Source organism: Dermacentor andersoni, chromosome 1 (assembly GCF_023375885.2).
Source record: "Dermacentor andersoni chromosome 1, qqDerAnde1_hic_scaffold, whole genome shotgun sequence".
NCBI lineage: Eukaryota > Metazoa > Arthropoda > Arachnida > Ixodida > Ixodidae > Dermacentor > Dermacentor andersoni.
Window position 1 is genome coordinate 343,417,238 of NC_092814.1, and position 14,938 is coordinate 343,432,175.

General features: G+C 48.4%; 1 protein-coding gene across 1 annotated transcript in view; it reads left to right on the forward strand.

The window, feature by feature from the left end:
• The window catches only part of LOC126516541 (whirlin-like), a 277,363-nt gene that overhangs the window by 110,968 nt on the left and 151,457 nt on the right, over positions 1-14,938 (forward strand). The window contains exon 6 of the mRNA XM_055063788.1: positions 8,777-8,979. Within this exon, the coding sequence (XP_054919763.1) occupies positions 8,777-8,979 (203 nt within the window). The remainder of the gene's footprint in view (positions 1-8,776; positions 8,980-14,938) is intronic.

Genomic DNA, 14,938 nt, shown 5'->3' on the forward strand with positions numbered 1-14,938 from the left:
ACGAAGCGCTCGCGATGTCACAATACGTGACGAGTTTTGTTGCTTCTTCCGACGCTGTTAGATGACGTTGGCTTTTATACCACGACGGGTCCGTCATTATGAGTCGTAAGGGGTTATCTAGTACGTACTACGTCTTCAGCTGTATTGTGACACGCTTCAATTCATTGTCCACTCTTTGTAGCCTTTTTTTTTTCATTGGCTCCAACACCGTCGCGCAGACGCCATCGTTGACATTGGCCACCCTCCGCGACGCATCATAAGAACACAAAATGAGCTACAGAACGAGGCACAGTGCGCGCTTTGCAATTCCCACGATTGGTCGCTAGCTAATTCATCGCGTGCATTAACGTATTTCTTTATAGGGCAGCTATCATCGGCGCCTATTCGTAGTTACGTTTATCTTGAGCAAATTATCTCTTTACGATCGCGAAGTTCGCTTTTTTTTTTTAACCGAGCTTCAGCACGTTCACATTCACCCTTTAAACCGTACTTTAAGCTGAAACTCGCATTTCAGGTGAACGAGTGCCTTCCAGTATCTGTGCATGGGTGTGGAATACTGGTGAGGCCGCCAATATCATATGCGCGGCGCTTTTACGATGCCAGCAGTTCTTTCATCAGAAGTGTCCACTCTGCTAGTGCTTGATTTACTGTTACAAAGTCACTGCAACCAATTCTAGAACAAATCGCAATACATAAATTCCAATAGACTACACTGTCAGCGTGACGCTACCTATATACAATGCGTTCTCCAAATTCAGCCATATTGCCAGATTCTGTAATCGGGGCGTTTCGAGCCAATCGGCAGCCCTCTGGGCCAAAGAAGTTGAAAATATGGCACATTTGATAACATGGTGGAATCGGACAATGCCCAAAATAGCACCTCAATTATTTACTGTTATTTGCTATTAGCTTTCGCAAAAACGTGCCCGGATTTACCACGACCATCGTTAGTTACATCGCAGTCATATACCTTCGAAAACATCCGTCTTTACTTCGCGTTATACCTGCTTGTTGCGAACCGCGACGACTTAACGAAGTCGATGGGCTCGTTTGCTAACTTATAAATGCTCTTCCCAGTGAAACGCCCTTGACAATCCAGGCACACACGGCGTGTGTGCGCATGCGCGTGGTGAACCAACGCAGATCAGGCGCCACAACCAGAAAACGAAATAACGCGTACCGTTGCTTTTATCTACGGTCGAACATGTGAGGTAAGTTCACCATTAAATTGAATATTAATGCAGAGAGAACAAAAACGAAATGACAAACGCAGCCAAGGCAAGCCGCCCGGCTGTACAGTACAGGAGGACTGAATTTTCATGCAATCGGACAGGCCAATTTGGTCGAGTACTAAGCAGTGGTGTATGATTCGCATTATTTAAAAGTCCCTTACAAGGAGTCTGAAAAATAAGTGCCTCTGATAGCAGGCACGAATCACTCCGCACAGCAAACACTGCCGCAAGCATATTTCATGAGGCGCCGCCTTCGATGAGAGATTTGGCCAGGGTCGATTTCGAAGCCTTCCGTCAGATGATTCGCTCTGAAGTTTCCTCGCGCGAGAAGCGCAGCGACAGAAGGAACTTCACTCCCATGCCTGTAACCTAAATCGAGAAGTAAGTGAGTCACTTGAAAAATTATGGGTATATAATGGCGAGGGGCTCCGAACACACACGCCCTCTCGTGGAGGAAAAAAAAATATGCCTCCCGATGCGGAGATCGATGTGTTTTGGTGCTTTCTAATGCAAGAAATATTGATCTGTCGAAAGTCTTCAGCGGGACAGCGTGAATCGAGCGCTGTTTCGACGTGCGCGTGACAGCGAGCCGGAAACGCGAACAACGTCGTCTGTAGTGTTCGGTTCCGTGCTTCTGTTATCGTTTTTTTTTTTTATCTTCCACTGCGAATTATCGGTCCATTGACTCGTTCAGTATTACTGGTGCCGCAAATGACCACTGTGTCATTGAATGTGGATTCACCATAACAGAGTTCAACCATAGCGCGGACAGTTCTTTTCTCGCGCATAATATTATTTTCATTCATATTTTTTTCGGTATATCCGTGAAGTGTTTCATCTGTAATATATCGTCGGCACACGGCGACGCAAAGGTATTGGGATCAGCATTTGCATCGTCGCCTCGGTGGCTTAGATGGCTATGGCGTTGCGCCACTGGGTTCGAGGTGGCGGCTTCGATCCCGCCCGCAGCATTCAGCCACATTTTGACAGGGGGAAAATGCAAAAAGCACTCGCGTTATCGCAGTTAGGTGCACACGTGAAAGAGCTCCAGGTGTGAAAACTGGGGTTTTGGCACGTAAAACCCAGTATTTCGTTTTTTGTCTTTTCAGCATTTGCACATTTCATTCTCCAACCTTTTTCTATTGCCTTCCGGTACATTACATTACTGGCGAAATCCACGTTTCGCGAATCTTTCTGTCATACCTTTGTCGTAACAGGGACGCAGCACAGGCCACTGGGGATCCTAGGCATTTTAGAAAAGACTGTAGGTCATACGGTTGTTCGCTCGAATATCGTTCCAGCGGGCTTGTCAGTCACATCATTAGTGGATAATGGTACCCCAAATTCTTGATCTGTTGCGATTCATTCGTCCGGTCTGTGCAATCACTTTGTGGCGTCACGCGACCTCCACTACCGCTCGAATTCTGAAAATCAGAATTCGCGCAGCGCATTCGCGCAAGCGCAGTCTGAGCGACTAATATGCGTAAACTAATCAGTGTGGCGGGGAAAGAATACCAAGTCCGTGACGGAGCCGAAGTAGCAAATTTGTGCTGACCTTGCAACAAAATTATTACGAGAGGAAACCTCTCATTCTCCGTTTGCGTGGGGGGATGAGAGAGAGAAGGGAAGAAGGAAAGGCAGGGAGGTTAACCAGCCTGAGTCCAGTTTGCTACCCTACACGTGGGTAGGGGAATGGGGAGTGAAAGAGAGAGAGAACGTAGGTGTAGGATGTCTATAGTCGGGTACTCAAGTCTGTTGCCCTCAGGTAGTGAAAAAGCGCTCGAACTGCTTTCTGGGCTAATTAACTGTGAGGCCAGGCTCCCAAGATCTTCGCTTCTGTAAATGGCCTGTCATCCAGTCTATTTAAGGCACACTGGAGAGTCTCACGTTGATTATCGAAGCGAGAACAGTGGCACAGAAGGTGACTGATGATCTCTTCACACTTGCACTTAGCGCACATTGGTGAATCCGCCATTCCAATACGACAGCTGTAGGATCTGGTGAATGCTACTCCTACCCACAGCCGACACAGCAGTGTTGCGTCAGGTCGTGGAAGGTTTGCTGGTAATTTAAGTTTCAGTGATGGGTCGAGGCTGTATAAACGACACTTAGAGTTATGTGGTGTGTGCCAGTAACCTAACGTGATGGTACGAGCGAAACTGCGAAGCTCTCTTGCAGCGTCGACTCTCGATAAAGGTATAAGGAGTGTCGGTGAGCCAGCCTGGGCACGTCGGGCAGCGGCATCGGCGAGGTGATTACCAACGATGCCACAATGTCCCGGCAGTCACTGAAATATGACATCATGTCCTCGTTCAGAAGCGCAATGGTAGGTTTCGTTGTTTTGGGACACCAGCTGTTCATAATTGCCACGTCGTAAAGTTCGCAAGCTTTGGAGGGCTGCTTTCGAGTCACAAAATATTGCCCATTTGTTCGGCAGTTCTTTTTCGATGTATTCGACAGCAGCGCGAAGAGCAGCCAGTTCGGAACCTGTAGACGTCGTTGCGTGTGAAGTCTTAAACTTGATGACGACCGATGAGATGGTAGAACAACGGCGCCCGTAGAATTTTCCGAGACGGAACCATCCTTGTAAACATGGATTCGGTTAGCGTATGAACAATGCAAAAGTTCCAATGTGATCTGCTTGAGAGCCGCGGTGGTCAGGCTAGCTTTCTTCATTATTCCTGGAGCAGCAAGGTACACAGGAGGCTTCTTCAAGCACCACATAGGGGATGGCGTTCTTGTTGCGGGTGAGTGCCTCAAAGACAAAGGATTCCTAGGATACTTGCGATACAGCACCCCAGTGCTGTCGAATGCTAATAAAACTAACATCCATGTCCTACAGAGCATTCAAGGCCAACCCCTTCGAACATCTCTGGGGCTACCTCGAAATGCTTCAACCATGGCAACAATTGCCACCGCGAGAGACTACCCAATAATGAACTATATAGCTATCGACGCACTCCGGGCGCATGTTCGCCATATATCCAGAGTCCCTGACCACCATCTCGCTCGTTTGCCTAAGAAAAGACCCATGGCAGCGTTCTCCAGATCAATTGCGGTCCGTTTGCATGGGATGTCCGTGGCACGAACGGGCATTCTGCATGCACTGCCACCTGATATCCTGACAAGTCAAAATCTGAGCTATAGCTTTGCGAACTCTGATTGAACATGCACCGCTAAAGTAACGAAAGTTAAAGTTGTAAATCGTAAAAACCTGCTTCCGAATTGTACTTGATGCACTACTCTCCGCAAGAAAGCTTCATTTTGCCAGTAAATTTTTGCAGTTTCTAAAAGCTCTGATAGTTCAAGAATTATAAATATTTCGACCACAAAAATCATAACTCAGAAAAGTGTATTGCTGCATGCGAAGAGCGTGACTTTGTGACTAGAGTTCACCTTTCTCGCGTTTAATTCAGCTTAACTCCGTAATTCGCAAGAACGGTAAAAAACTATTGACGACGAAACGCGGCGTCGAATAGAGTGTTCCCGGCGCTTTGCACATTTCAAAGACTGCGCTTTCAGCTCGCTTCAAAAGTACGTCTTGGAACGCCCTGAAATTCGCACCAAAATTGCTGTCTTCCCAACACTGTCAGCAGGTTAAGCTCATAAATATCCGTATACTAATCTTTCTGGTGGCTGCAGTCATCCGTTCGTGACCGTAAACGAGCTGTTTTGATGAACCGCGTTCAAAAGACGAAGGCGAACTAGGTCGTTCCGATTCCAATGCGCTGCGGAGCATCGCTTTCTCTCCAAAAGTACATATACGCTGGCCGCCGTTACTGTCTTGAGATGGTACTATAAAACTTGTTGCTGGGCTAGGTGGTTCATTGTGCTGAGGGAAGGATGCAGCGCAACGTAGAGAGGACAACAGGGGAGGAACGCCGACTGGCGCAAGCGCTCAACTGCTTTTTTCGCACGCTCACCTGTGTATTGTCGCGCCTGCATGCGAACGCCGCGACGTTAGATCACATTTCTGACAAGGAGAAAAGATTCTACGAGAGTTGATATAAACGTTTTCATCTCTCTCTCTCTCTCTCTCTCTCTCTCTCTCTCTCTCTCTCTCTCTCTCTCTCTCTCTCTCTCTCTCTCTCTCTCTCTCTCTCTCTCTCTCTCTCTCTCTCTCTCTCTCTCTCTCTCTCTCTCATTTCTTCTTCTTCCTTCTTTCCTCTTTCTTTCTTTTCTTCCTCTCTCTCTCTCTTTCTCTGTTTCTCTCTTTATTCTTTCTTTCCCTTTTGTTTTTTTTTTCCTCTTCTTTTGTTTCTCTTTATTTAGTTTTTCTTTACTTCTTTATCTCTCTCTTTCTCTCTCTTTACAAAGAAGCGGAGGAGGTTAAGCGAAAAAGAGCCGCAGAAGCAGCTTGACAGAAATGCAGACAACCGGCAATATGAAATTGAGGAAAACATAGCGACCAGCCGCGCTAGCTCAGGGGTTATGGCGTTGCGCTGATGAGCATGAGGCCGCCTAGCTACGAATTATCGATAAAAACTTTGACAGATAATGCTTGCATACATAATTTTTAACACTTTATTCAACGGCCTACAAAATTTACTCGAATCATCTGCACAGGTGGACATCCTTTGCACGAACGACCAAGGTCACTGATTCAATACTGAACGAATTACATTAATTACCTTCTTGGCTACAAGCTTTACGGCCCATGTTTATATTGGAACGTTGGAGTGAATCGCCATAGAAGGCTACTTTCGTGTTTCTACATTTCAAGGTGTCAGTGTAACTGGCGTCGAATTATTCCTTTAACTTACATGATTACGCACGCGGAGTGAAATAGATGTACCAACTCCAATATCTTGCAACGCATTTGCGGCGGCCCACTCATTTCCCAGCGATAACAGGCGCCCAGTATTGCACCTTGCTCTCTGCTTCGGTTCACCTGCTATCTTCTTCGCGGCTTTTGAAAGCCCTTTCCCCCGCTACCTCATTCGCTAGCTATTTGCGCCAAATGTGTGTGCCTTGCGGCGGCCAAGTCTAGAAACGACCTCGTCGAGAAACCTTGCGGCTATCAAAATGTTAAGTGGCCAAATGGCGTGCTTTCACAGTCGTCGCTGCTTGAAACAGTGTGTCAGTGCGGCGCCTTTTTGGACTGCGTGCACAACCAGTGAAGACACGATCTGCTCATTTTCAAGGGGGAAAAACTTTTGTGTTGCTGATGTTACCCATCGCAGCTCTGCCAGTGGAGGTACAGGTGATAACAGCACGCCCTTGGAGGACACCTCCTTATTTGTATTTTTTTCTCAAGACTTCTCTATCTATCTTGTACCGCTACCAATGATCCGGTCGTATAAACCTCATCCCTGCTTCTTTTCCCCCAATACTCTAAATGCCTCTTGCTTATCTCGACTACCGACCGATTGAAACTTCTGGCCACTTTAAATGCAAGCGCTTCTGGAAGGTGTATGTTACGCACTGGCCTCGCTGCGTCAATCCCTTCGCATTCCATTAGGATGTGCTCAGCATGCTGGCGCCATCCAGTTCCGGTGCCTGCAAATGCATCCTTTCGCGCACCATAAATTTTACATCGAAATTTTCTGTATAGCCATGCAATCTTTTTGAAAAATATATGGAATCATCTCACATTATCCACACGTGAATGCTACGTGGTAGGGCTTATTTTGCAGAATATTTTGCATATTTTTGTCATTGCAAAAGTGAGTCGTGGCCACGTGACGGCGCCTTTACGGTTGCCACTTTTTAGAGCGCCGCTCTTAGGCGCTCGTTCATGCTTTGAGTGTCGGCGTGCCTTCGTCCTCCCTCGGCGTAACCAAGCGAACGCGAAGCGTAGCGTGGAATGAAAGAAGGTGATAGCGAAGAGAGCGCGAGCAGGAAAGCGAAGGAAGAGAGTATGGCGAATGAGTGGGGAGGAAAGGAGAAGGCTGCGATAGCGAAGAGAGCGCGAGGAGGAAAACGTACCAAGCCACCTTGAAGCGTCATCAGATGGCACTCACGTCAGCGCATCCGCGGCAGCGGTGGCGCTGGCAGTCCGGGGGAAAGAAAAAAAAGGTGCCAGAAAGCTCGCTTTCTCGCACAGCGTTCGCTGGAGCGCCTTATCAGGCGAGCTGGCTTTCCTGTTTATCTGACTCCGTGGTTACGCCCGCGGCTCCGCGAAGCGCGCCTCGCGTTCCAACCACCCTGTGCCGTAGTAGAGCGGGCATATCATAAGAAGCCAACAAACCAAGACACTAAGGACAACACGGGAAGGTACTTGTACAGACTAATTGAACTAAAGAAATGATAAATTAATGGAATTGAAAGTGGACGACAAAACAACTTGCCGCAGGTAGGAAACGATCCCACATCTTCTCATTCGTAATGCGAAGACGTGGAATCATTCCCCACCTGCGGCAAGTTGTTTTTTCGTCCGTTAAGAGGTCTGTTTAAACACTTAAGAACACTATTGATCGGGATCTTGTTATCCATAAAGGACATTCGGCATGCTTTCCAAAGGCTATGAACTGCGATCAGGCTGCACACTCTGACACGACTTCAGCGTATTAGACAATATTAGCTGAGCGTCGCCCAAAGCTACGCTCCATCTCCAGAGATATTTCGCGTACTCAGGCCTTGCAAGGAACAACGTTGAATTAGCATTTTTCATAATATAATAAAGCGCGTGTCTCTCTCTCTCTCTCTCTCTGCGTGTGTGTGTGTGTGTGTGTGTGCGTGCGTACGCGTGCGTGCGTGCGTGCGTGTGCGTGTGTGTGTGTGTGTGTGTGTGTGTGTGTGTGTGTGTGTGTGTGTGTGTGTGTGTGTGTGTGTGTGTGTGTGTGTGTGTGTGTGTGTGTGTGTGTGTGTGTGTGTGTGTGTGTGTGTGTGTGTGTGTGTGTGTGTGTGTGTGTGTGTGTGTGTGTGTGTGTGTGTGTGTGTGTGTGTGTGTGTGTGTGTGTGTGTGTGTGTGTGTGTGTGTGTGTGTGTGTGTGTGTGTGTGTGTGTGTGTGTGTGTGTGTGTGTGTGTGTGTGTGTGTGTGTGTGTGTGTGTGTGTGTGTGTGTGTGTGTGTGTGTGTGTGTGTGTGTGTGTGTGTGTGTGTGTGTGTGTGTGTGTGTGTGTGTGTGTGTGTGTGTGTGTGTGTGTGTGTGTGTGTGTGTGTGTGTGTGTGTGTGTGTGTGTGTGTGTGTGTGTGTGTGTGTGTGTGTGTGTGTGTGTGTGTGTGTGTGTGTGTGTGTGTGTGTGTGTGTGTGTGTGTGTGTGTGTGTGTGTGTGTGTGTGTGTGTGTGTGTGTGTGTGTGTGTGTGTGTGTGTGTGTGTGTGTGTGTGTGTGTGTGTGTGTGTGTGTGTGTGTGTGTGTGTGTGTGTGTGTGTGTGTGTGTGTGTGTGTGTGTGTGTGTGTGTGTGTGTGTGTGTGTGTGTGTGTGTGTGTGTGTGTGTGTGTAAATGTGTCAATCGGGGAAGCATTGACCGACGAGAATGACTTGAACATCTCGATTGCGTGGGTGCCGGAAGTTGCGCCCTATAGGCTTTGCTTTATCAGAGCGGCAGGCAAAGTAGTAGAGCAGCGTTTCTGATGCGCCACTGACCACTGCGACGCAGGTGGGCGACGAGATCCTGTCGGTGAATGAGCACGACCTGAGCGAGCTGACGCACGACGAGGCCGCGGACGTGCTCCAGCACGCGCCGCGCATGATACTGCGCGTGCGCCGCCTGGGCAAGGTGCCTTGCGACCCCGCCCTGCTGGCTGACGGCGACGATGACGAGGACGACGACCGCGCTCGGAGAAGCGTCCAGGACTGCAGGTGGGCGCACAAGAGAACGGGCAGGCTAGACTTGGAGTCACGTCGTTCGTGACAACCGTACTTGGACCAAGTCCTCCAATGTCCGTTAGGTCATTGCGGCTATAGCGCTGGCTGCCGGGCTGCAAAACCAGCTGCGATGCGGCCTTGCTCACGAGCTGATTGATCTTTGTGTGGGTGCGGAGGCCTATAAAAGCCCAGAAAACGCCGCCCGCCGTGTCGAGTGCATGCAGTATTGCCACGCAGCAATTATTGTCAACAATTGTGTGTATACTTTCCTCTAGCTCGGCGTGCGCGGTACGTTTGTTTCATGAATGCTAAGTCACGATAAAAAGCGCGCTGCATTCCTAACGATTATTTTTCCATTGAAAATTTACATCTTTGTGGGTGTACGAATTTTGAACCATGAATATTCACAACCGAGTTGAGTGCCGGGGACCACAGCATGTCACGTGGCTTCGTGTAAAAAATTAAATTAAATTCTGGAGTATTGCGTGTCAAAGCCACGATATAGGATTGTGAAACATGGCGTAGTAGGGGACTGCGGAATAATTTTGACCACTTGGGGCTGTTTAGCGTCCACCCGATGCACGGCACACGGGTGTTATTGCATTTTGCTCCCTTCTCAAACTCTCGTTCTTTTTTGCGCATGAAACAAACTAAACAAATGGACGGAAAAACCCGCTCCTGCAGAATGCAATAACGGGCGTAAGCCAATTGAAAATAAAGGAGGTGGGGTTGTCAATACCCAAAGTGCTTCTTTAATCAGGAAAATAACTATTGGAAAATTAAGGGATGGGCACGTTAACTCCAGCTGTCCTGAGGTTCGGTCAGCGCGGGATATGTGTTCCAAAGATGTGGGTGACGTGGACAGTGATACGACGGGCCCCAGGTGCCCGTGGTGTGGAGAATGTGGACGCCGTGAACCGTGATCCTGACACAGTTTGCCCCTGGTTGATCTCAGAGCGACGGAAGCATGCCTGAAAGCATCTGAAGAAACATGGTTTTGAAAAAATAAAGGCAATGACCGCCAGATTGGGACTGCTCAGCCAATCAGACGGCCATGTGCCAACAACGGTAAAAACCAATGAAGTGTCGGCATAAAGGGAAGAGCAATAGAGTCCATGGGACATAAGAAACATGAAAGGGGTGAAGGAACAAATACACAGATGGAGAGGAAACGGTGCCCGCAACGCCCGTGACGTCAGGCAGGTCGTGTCGCAGAGCGTCATAGAGCCGGTGAAAAGCGAACGTGCTCCTAAGTTGGACGCCGTCTCGGCCTTCAGCCACCACCCACGCACTAAATAACGTGAAAGATGCGGAGGGAAAAGTAGTAAAATAATAATAATAATAAAAAGGAAGAAAAACGTCAGGGAGGAAAAAGAAGAAAACAACATAATTGGGCGAGATTCGAACTCCCCGAATCCGTCTAATCGGCCATTGAAATCCGGCCATCGAAATTCGGTCGCCGCCGCAGCGGGATTTCATCCCGCGCCCTCGGGCTTAGTACTGCAACACCAAAGCCAATATACCAGCACGGGGGGCGGAGGCGGGGGGGGGGGAGGGAGTCATGTTCGGTCTGCCTACGGGTGGTTTAACTGAATAGCCCGGTGCGTATGGAAACTCGGTTGCTTGTCGTCTTCGTCGTCGTCGTCGTGGTCAGCAGTAGCAGCAGCAGCGGCAGCGATGGCGGCGGCGGCGGCGGCGGCGGCGGGGGTGGCGGCGGCAGCGGCGGCAGCGGCGGCGGCGGCGGCGGCGGCGGCGGCGGCGGCGGCGGCGGCGGCGGCGGCGGCGGCGGCGGCGGCGGCGGCGGCGGCGGCGGCAGCGGCGGCGGCGGCGGCGGCGGCAGCAGCAGCAGCAGCAGCAGCAGCAGCATTCGAAATTACGAACGGTTTTCGCTATTCGATGCGTATTCCACTCGAGAATTCATTATTATATGTTTTCGAATAGCTGTTTCGCACAAACACTATGGGGGCAACAAGAAAGAGTCTTGCACTCTACTGGCAAAAGTACTTATGCAATTGGACACTCTTCCGAATGATTCCGATGAAAAAGAACCGACTTGCTCGCCCAGAAGAACCAGTTCCTGAACAAACACATGGAAAAGGGCACTTACGCACGATAAGCACCAGCCATTGAATAAGCATCCCTCGTTTTATGCAGCCTACGAATTCGCTACCTCGATTTTGACAAAGAAATTTACGATTTGGCCAATCTAAGCATGTTCTTAGATTCCATCAAAAATCACGTGAGGGTCCGTAGTACTGCCCTTACCTCCTTCGACGATCACTACGCTATATACTATAGGCATCTAATGACGCGTGTTCATTTTTCCATTACTGTCATTATTATAGTTCCGAAGATACGATTGTAGATCCCGCTTTCTTTTTCTCCTTTACGATTTCCTGAATTAACCTGACAACCAGTTGTGAACGGCATTGCATGTATCACATAACGTAAATACGTTTTTCTTTGCCGAGCGAACTCAATGGAAATATCGCTCTTTTTTTTAGAAATTGGCAGTATTCGACATTCGAAGGTCGTTTTTCCGAAGTATTCGTAGTCGATTCAATTAAAACGTTTCAATTCGTACACCCATATTATTATTTCGGTGCGATATATCTCAGTGTAAATGGACACGCTGGATAAAGATATTCTTCCGAAAACTCCAGAAAAGAGCCGCTACCTTAAATAAGGTTACTGAAGATATGGAGATTATAGTTTACGATTTAAAATGTTGTGCTATACGGAAATCGTGAGGCCCACGAACGGTAGAAGTTGAAGTCACGGGGAAGAAACGGATATAGTAATACCACGAAATATCGTTTGCGTACTAACCGGCGATTTCAAACGGGCATTGCGGGGACCAAGTCTAATTTAAAAGGATCTCGATCCATCCCTCTGGACTGGTGAAGAAAACACAGTCCGCACATAGCATACGCTACTGTGAACATTTTCAACCAAATTTTGCAGTCGGTCGCCGAGCGTGAAGCTCGCAAGCGGACCGCGAAGTTTCTGAAGTTTCTCTCAAATTCTCTCTTTTCAACAAAAACCTTCTCTTCACTCTATTCGGGCTGCTTTATTTCGTAACATAGCAGATTCCTATACGCGGCTGCTATTGGCCGATAGCTGACATAAATCCAGAAGTGTGTTTGGATCAATGCGCTGCTTCTTTCGGTTACTGTGTATATTTATTCGCGCAGTTTAATAAACAGGCTGAAGTAAGCGAAATTCTGCTTTCGAATGTCGATAACCGATAGGTACTTCCGGAAGAAGCCGACTATCGTCTGCTGACGCTCCGCAGACGCCGCCCGCGTAGGAATTAAACTTTGGCCACCCTGCTTATCGGCATCGTAGCCGTCTGTAGCCGGCTAATTTCGGCTAGTTTTGAACGCGCAACTATATCCTCGAACCAAGCGAAAATCAAGGTCAGACCACGCGCACGCTTGCAAGCGTGCACTCAATCTTGGCCGCTCCTGGCTAGACGCGCGCCTTGGCAGACTTCTCTTCGTAGTAAGCTACACTGATAGCGCTTCAAACTGCGCAAGTTGGATGTGGCTGCCATCGTCGGTCAAGCTGGTTAGGACAAAGCCAGACGGCACCACGTAGCAGGGCTAGACTGGAGCTATCGGTGGGAGCGCGCACTCAAGCCCAGTCGTGCAGAACGCAAACGCTCTGCGCATATACACACTGTAGTTGCATGTAGCTGCGGTCAGCTACGTAGCGTAGATACCACCGCGGCCGCGGGGTGCCGCGACGTGTCCGCTGGCTGAGCGCACAGTGGCTCGCTGCAGAGGACCACCGCGTTTTGGGGCATTATGTGGGTGGCAAAATCGTAAAATAGAGGCGTCTACGTCCAAAATCAAATTTGAACTGCGCGCCGCGGTGAAGTTACAGCGTTGTAGCCTTCGCAGTGGAAAACACTGAAGGAACAGCAGGAGCACTACGATAATGATCATGGGGGGGGGGGGGGGGGGGGGGGGGCCTTTGATTGCCAATAACTACGCCTCTGCTGCCCGCATTGAAGTAGCTTTTGCGGCAAAGTACTGCTTAAATAGGCTAATTTAAGTTCAAGTGCATTTCTCGACTACGATAAAAAGTGGTGCAGGGACCCTTTAATGCCGCTACAACAAAAGACTTGTCATGTTGCTCCACGAGAGCTTCTCGACGAATCTGTGAGCAAGATAACCCTCCAGGGCTATTTCGAGACTAGAAAAACCACGGTATGTCCTGCGATTTGGCGTATTACAAACCATCGCTTGTTTCCCATGAAGTGTAAGGGGTCGCTGTCACAATTGATGCCTTTTTGAGTCGCAATGCTGTTGAGATAAGCAATCGGGTGCAGCGAAATTTAAACTCCATTCCCGTCTGGGGAAAAACACATTGATCTTCGAAGATCCCGCTGAGACGCAAAATTAAAAAAAAAACATAGGTAAAAGTGACGGTTTGACTGCTCTGACAACGCAGCATTTCGGTATCTTCGAAGCTCGTGTGTGTGCCCACAGATGCGCAAGGAGGGCTAATTTTTGCACCCCGTGTATATTATAGTGTGGCAACGAGATGAGGTAAGCTGATAACGAGTTTCGTTCACGAGTTTCGTTCACGCTAGCTACATGGCTTTGCTATCGCGTTCTTGCTGTCAGTCGAAGTTTTAGATAACGCATGACTGTGGAACAAATCAACGTGGCCTTGGGCGAGTTGGTGAGCGTCAGAAGCAAACATCTTGCGCGCCGAATGGACATCACATTCATCGCTGTGTGGTGTCCATTTCGCGCGCAACAGGTTTGTTTCTGATTCTCGAACGCAGTAGTACTTTCCCGAGAGATGGGACCACCCTGTGCTTGCTCTGTTTCGTCCTAGAATTTACTGCCTCCCCCCCCCCCCCCCGCGTACATATTCAACACCAAATGCGCACGCGTCGAATACCCCACACCATTATCTCTGAAAGTACAATGCCCGCACCTCTATGGTTCGAGGACCTGAGCGCGAGTTTCACGATAATAAATTTGTTGCGTAATAATCGCCGCTAGAGCGATAGCGGTGGCGCAACCATCGCGACAGTTGACTGTATAAAACTGCACCATTCGGCGAATGAGCCGCATTCCACTACGAGCAGTCATGGATTAAACAAAGTTCGGCTATCCATGCAGTTCTCCTTTTGCCTGCTGTTCCCCGACGAAACGCGACGAAATTCAGGGGCCGTAATTAATAGCTATTCTGTCCATTTTCAGCGCCTTTTCAACATCTTAATTGGCTTGCACGAAGCCGCGCCTCCGCTTTGTGCCGCGATCGGTTGCTACTCCCAGACAGATGTTTATAAATGAATAGAGTCGGGGGATATGAATGCTCTTATTTTGACGACGACGGATCTGCTGCCGGTCGAAGCTTCAATATACTGGCCGTCAGTGCAATTAGAGAATGCATCGTAGCGTAAATTAAAGGATCCCGCATAGACGATAAAGGCAGCCCGGGTGTTTGCTCAGCCAACGAGCTCTTTTGAGTCACTGCGTCCACTGATGAACCGCCAACAGCAAAGAGCGTTCGAAGCACTGGATCTGCGGAAGAACAAACTTTGTCGCCGATAGCGACTACTCCCCAGAATTAGTAGTTATTATTATTATTATTATTATTATTATTATTATTATTATTATTATTATTATTATTATCATCATCATCATCATCATCATCATCATCATCATCATCCAAGACCACCAGGTTTTACCAGCGCACGTTAACAAAATTGATTGATTGATTAATAACCTAATAATAATGGTATTATTATTTAATTTCGCAGCCCTTTCTACATTTAAGCATTCTTTCCATTGTACTTTACTATTTGCGACAATAAAAATTAAAATCAAATGTTAAATTTCAGGCAGTCGTGTTTCCCTAAAAAGGAACCAGACCACAATCTTTCTGTTATTTGAGTGCAATTTGCAGACGTTCTCCTGCCAACAATCAC